Here is a 5920-nt window from a genome sequence, read left to right as displayed (position 1 = left end):
GCTGGTATTAAAAAGGCAGAGGGTGGAGGGTTTGTAAACCTCAAACTTAAGGTTTCTGCTTTGATCCTCCTCCAAGTTTTTGGGGCTGGCAAAACTGAACAAAAAGCTTCCAGTATTTCCTGTTTTGATGATGCCAGAAATGTCTGTTGGAGCAGTCTGGTGGCACGTGTTGGTGTTTCTGGCCCCGGATGAACAAAAGAGCATGGTTGTGCACACGCAAAGGTTAAAGACCTACCTATATGTTTAAAGTGTGGGTGGAATTTCTATTTCTGCCTTTCAGCGCTGGGAGAATTAATGGTACATATGGCTGATGCAAGTAGGGTTTCAGTGCTTTACAAGGGGGCAGTACTAACGTGACTTTTGTTGTGTTTTACTCTAGGTGTTATTGGAAACAACAAAGCTATAGGAAAATACATCACAACTATGATCTTTCTGTATTTTGCCTGCCTCCTTCCATCCATTGCATTTGGGTCACTCAATGATGAGAATACCGGCGGAGCTATGGGTAAGTTTTTCTGTTATAGGATCCCCTGTCTCCAAGCTGAGTAGCTCCGGCCACTGGAAACTCTAATACTGATGAAGAGAACACCAATAAAAGCTTTTCTAATTGTTCTGTTCGTGACTTTTTCTCAGAAGATGAGAAAAATTGCACGCTACTTGGGATAGTATCATCTGACATGGACTGATACAGATATAGGCTACTCTGGTTTTAAATGACGCTCACTTTATGAGTATGTATCTGTCTGCACGTTTTTCCTAGTACAAGTTCCTGTGCTGTTGATTTGGATTTGATTGCCAGTATCCAAACCACTGATACAGAAGATGATCCTTTACTCTGTCCCAGTTGTGGCCCTGAAGCAGTTCATACTGCTGCTACGGCTCACAGGAATCTTAGTTGAAATACTGGCCTGAAAGCCTCTGCAAACATTGGTTATGTTTTTATAGCTGCTTAAAATAAAATCTAAAAACAAACCCAAACAAACACCAAAACTTAACAACAATAAAAAAATCACCCGATTTTTGTAGTTCAACATCTGGAATTCCATGATATCCTAAATTAGTGGAACATATTTGCTGGCAAATGGTCATTTCTTACTTTCAGTGTCTCACCTCTAGACCATCTAAGCATTGCTCTCACTTGTTAGCAGTTGGCTTCTATGCCCTGTGAATTTTCCTTGGTCCTGGAAGTTTTATTTAAAAACTCTGTTTCCATCCTTCTGATTACTTGTAGATGTGCAGAAGACAATCATTGGCCAGTGTATCGGAGGGCTGCTTTACGCACTCTTTTCAGGGCAACCTCTAGTTGTACTCTTAACGACGGCTCCTCTAGCACTCTACATTAACGGTAAGCATGTTAAATTCACATGTAGGGACTGATGCGATTGTGATTGGTGTAACGGGGACTTTGTACAAGAACCTTGCTATCCCATTAGAGCTTTTGTTAAATAAATACATATTAAAGGGCTGCTTCTGGGGGAGGAATTTGATTTAGGTTTAGTTAAAGTTGGTTTCTAAAGGAATCTTCTTGCATCAAAAAAGCATTTCGTGAGAGGAAGTGTTTCTTCTGCTTCAAGGAGGAAGTCTTTTTCATCTGATTGGTTTTCTCATGTGGGTGCATTCAACCAACTTGAGGATAAGAGCCTGAGACTACGTTTCTTGTTGGTTGTTGTTGTAATTTTTTATTATTTGTCTGTTAAAGTATGATAAATAGCTTTCCAGTTAAAGCTGCAAGTTGATATTACTGAGCCAGAGGTGTAAAGGAGCAAACCCCAGTATCTATAGGAACAATCAGATGGACTTTGACTAGCTTGAAAGGTTTAGGATCTGTTTTGTCCACAATGCAATGACCGAGTAAACATGGTGCAAAAGCATCTGTGAGATCCCTGAAATGTCAGCAAGAGCGAATTCCAAGGGCTGATTTTGTGACCTTGACCCTTAGGAAGGATGCTTTGAGCAGTGCAAGAGAACATTCTTCCAAGTGTTTCTCCCTAGTTATGGTGAAGGAAGGGGATGGGGAAGGGGAGAACTGTTCATGTTGATTCAGAAGTGTAAGAACGGGGGTTTAATAGTATCTGCCACAAGTGTGTTGCAGTGAGGGCTTAAAACTGATTCTTTTTGCCATCAAGCAGATGGGAATCGCAGGGTGCTAATGACAAATGTTTAATCTGACGCGCGAATGCTTCATTTTCGCAGTCATCCGAGGAATCTGTGATGACTACAACTTGGATTTCAGTGCTTTCTATGCCTGGATTGGACTGTGGAACAGCTTTTTCCTTGTGATGTACTCCCTCTTTAATTTCAGTCTTCTGATGAAGCTCTTTAAAAGGTAGTTATTTTCAAGAAGTCATATTTTGATCAGATTATTCAGCAAATGGATAAATTATACATTCCACAAGCTCCTTAATTACAAATTTGCTGCAAAATGTATTTTGCTAGATGAGGCTAGTATCATAGCAGCTTATTGTTCCAGCTTGAAAGAAGCTTTTAAAATTTCACTGGGTTTTGTTTCCCGAGTTGGAGTCTAACTAAAAATGGTATATTTTCAAGTAAATGCATGAATATGCTGATTTTTGCTTTGAATGGAGTTGAATGCAGACTCTGCTAATGACTATATTATTTCCTGGGATTTTTCCACAGGTCAATAGAAGAAATAATTGCACTTTTTATATCCATCACGTTCGTGCTTGATGCCTTCAAAGGCATTATTAAAGGTAAGTCTTGCAAAGATGTTTTTTTCAGTGCAGATCTTTGCTTTGCTTCCTTGTCAAAGGGAAATTACAAGGCTGCAGATACGCATGATGTTTGCTTGTTCTATATTCATTTGGGGCCTTCAGGAAAAAAAAATGAGTGCGTGAGATTGAAGCAGCCCTGTGTCAGCAGTTTAGCTGGAAATTCAGAATTTCTATCAGCTCCAATTTCAGTTAGCTGAGAGAGAATTAGTATCTTAACAAATGGAGGAACCTTATTAATGTTGCTCTGGAAGTCTTCCCCTGACACCAGTCGTTTTGGTCCTGGGAGGGGGGAAAAAAAAAATCAGATTTGAATGCAGTGCATCTAGATTCCTTTACCACATTATTAAAACTACATAAAGGAGAATTGTATGATGGTTGAGATTGCCTGTCCTTACACGAGCTCAGAGACTCTTCTCTTTTAATGGCAGTGTAAGGACTGCAGTCCCTTTCAGCACGCTCTGAAAGCTATTCTGCCTTTTCCAGTCACCTGGTCCCCATTTCTGGGTGAAGTTCTAGCTGAGTATCCGTAAGCAGCCTTGGGATTGAACAACTCTGCCTGTCACCTCTCTTCCTGCTGGTCAGGATTGGCAGGAGGTATTTGTGAAGGTGAAAGATGGTGGCAGGAATGGCATGTGACAAGTTGACCAACTTTGGTTTTTTATGACTTGTTGTCCAACCGCCCCAAGTTTTGGCTGTCCTTTGAAATCCTTCCAGACATGGCTAAGCACACTGAGCGCTTGCAAGATTTGCTTGCAAGATTCTCAGACTTGGCACATTACGGTGTCTTGCGCGAAAAAAGAATACCTTCAAAGAACAGGCTTGACACTGCAAAGCAATTTGAAGCAAGATACTTCCTCGCTTCCTTGGGAATCCTTAATTTGGCTCTTGGGGCATATGCTTTGATTGTGCAATCAGAGGTGGTGTGTTTTGTTCTGTTTTGGTTTTTTCTTCAGTAGAACACCTGCATCTTTCAAATATCCTGCTTAGACAAAGCTTGGTGAAGGAGAAGCTGTTCTGGGATACTTGTGCTGTTAGTCTACCATTCAGGAGGCATGAGAGTCTCCCTGTGACGCTAAGGTGTTCCTCGACATTCAGCTGCTCTGTGAAAATTAGCAAATGCAGATGCTCGCAGTGCTTCTGTAGCAGACAACTGATTTCCCATAGCAGGGGAGTAGAGGGATGCAGGTTAGAGGTACAGAAAGCATTCGGTGATCTCAACTGCCAGACTTTCTATGCAAGTAGTGCCTCAGGGTATTGCAGTGGGGACAGGAGTGAATCCTGGAAGCTAATTAGTGTAATTGGTGAATTAGTGTAATTCCCCCCTGTCCTTGGGAAGGGCTGAATCCGTAGAAACAACAGTAATAAAGTCAAAACAATGCTTCGCTCGTTTGCCAACTCATGTTGGCTTCAGCTGCATCTGAGATTGTTCAGTGCATCAACAGATGGGTCCCCAGGTCCAGCCACATTCCTGGGGCACCAATGCTGGCAGGCACAGCCTTTACCCCGAACTCTCTCGGTGCTTGTATTTAAATGTGTGACACCAGAGCAGCTTGTGGCTGCGTGCTCATCTCTCTTCTTCCACTCACTTTTTGTAGCAGGAGGTGATGGTTGCCACTGTCACCTCCTCCTCCCACTCAAGACTCTGTCTGAGCGGTTAAGTAGGAAGAGAAAGCTGGTTTCTCCCTCCGTGCTGTTAGACGTGTCCCAGTAATGTCAGGCCCAGCTGACAGCACCTTTGAGCTCCCTTAGTGCCAGAGGACATGCTGCTTTTGCTCAGATATGTTTCCTCAGTGTGTTCAGAGCCTTGATTTTTCACAAGGTATGTGTGTGCAGGAAAGAAGGGGGGAGGGCTGCGTTGCTGTGCAAAAGAATCAAGCCCTGTGCATTCACGCTACCCCGGTGACACTTTGTGTTTTTGCCGTGTGGCCCCGCCACTGAAGCTGTGTTTGTTTGATCTTGACATCTGCACTCTGCAGGAAACGGCACCGGACCGGCTGGAGCAAACAAAGCGAGTTTAATGTTGTTGGAGGGAACTGGAGCGCGCGTGCAAGTCTAGAGAACGGCTCCGTTTCAGCAAGAGCACCTGCTTTGCTGCTCTCTCTGAATGTGGGCAACAAGATTCACTTGGCTCTGTTCTAAAAAAAAAAAAATCTAAATCTGCAGGGATCGAATACTTTCTAGCGAGTCCATGGTGCAGGATGGAGGTCTCCACTAGCCATCTTGGCTTGTTATTTGAACTAAAATGCAAGAGTAAAGTCCAAGTTTCTTCCCCTCTATCCAGGATTGAGTGAAGCAATCCTACTGGGTTTTGAGGTGGGTGCAAAATGAGTTGCAGCTGAAGAGATAAGTGTATGTAGGTGTAGTCTGGTTGAGCATGGGGCATCAAAGATGCACGCAGCCCTAAATGTATTATTGTGATATAGCTGAGCGTGGGAAATCGAGAAAATCCTCAAGACCCACAACAAAGCATAGAACCATCGAATGGTTTAGGTTGGAAATAACCTTAAAGATCACCTAGTTCCAAACTCCCTGCCATGGATAGGGACACTTCCCACTAGACCAGGTTGCTAAAGTAACTGGTTTCTTACTCGTTCTAGTCCAAAAATTAAATACAGAGGGATGTAAATTCATTCTGCATTGTTGCTGAGTTGTACGTGCTGTTGTTTATCACACCCTCAGTAACTGTGTGTGTCTCTAGGACTTGGTAACACTGAGGGTCAGCTGAGATGGTGAAAAGGCTTTTAGTCCTGGCCAGCTGCTAATCCCCGGGAAACGGTGCCATCATCATTTTTGTTATGACAAAAGTGTCCTTTGATGTTCAGAGCAGGAAACTGCACATCCTCCCAACAACCTGTTCTGGTGCCGGCGTGTGGGTCCCAGCGGTGCGCTGTGCCTCAGTTTACCTGTTTGCAAAGCAGGTGTGGATGTCCTGCCTGGGCTGGACGTGAGGGAGGGAATGATGGCAGGGTCTCTTCCGTAGCACGTGATAGAGAAATACAGTGTGATGCTAACAGAGGGTGTACCAAGATTGCTCCTTACTGGGGCCACCTTTCTTGTGCTTTAGAAGTGCAATGACAGGTTAGATCCCAAGCTGTGAATCTTCTGTCGTCTTCAAATTTAGATACAAAAGTATTGAATGTGAAGTAAGTGGTCTCTTGTCACCGGTGTCCTATTGATCCCATCCATTT

The 5920-nt window shown here is 43.4% G+C and overlaps 1 protein-coding gene across 1 annotated transcript in view; it reads left to right on the top strand.

Annotated features, from left to right (window-relative positions):
- Nucleotides 1-375: 375 nt before the first annotated feature.
- Nucleotides 376-5920, top strand: part of SLC4A11 (solute carrier family 4, sodium borate transporter, member 11) — a gene marked incomplete at its 5' end in the record, with an annotated part of 22940 nt that continues 17395 nt past the window's right edge. Inside the window, 4 exons of the mRNA XM_009865995.1 lie at nt 376-505; nt 1232-1345; nt 2194-2326; nt 2638-2711. Of these exons, the coding sequence (XP_009864297.1) occupies nt 376-505; nt 1232-1345; nt 2194-2326; nt 2638-2711 (451 nt within the window). The remainder of the gene's footprint in view (nt 506-1231; nt 1346-2193; nt 2327-2637; nt 2712-5920) is intronic.

Source organism: Apaloderma vittatum, unplaced genomic scaffold (genome assembly GCF_000703405.1).
Source record: "Apaloderma vittatum isolate BGI_N311 unplaced genomic scaffold, ASM70340v1 scaffold13343, whole genome shotgun sequence".
Lineage (NCBI taxonomy): Eukaryota > Metazoa > Chordata > Aves > Trogoniformes > Trogonidae > Apaloderma > Apaloderma vittatum.
This window is presented reverse-complemented; position numbering and strand designations above follow the sequence as displayed.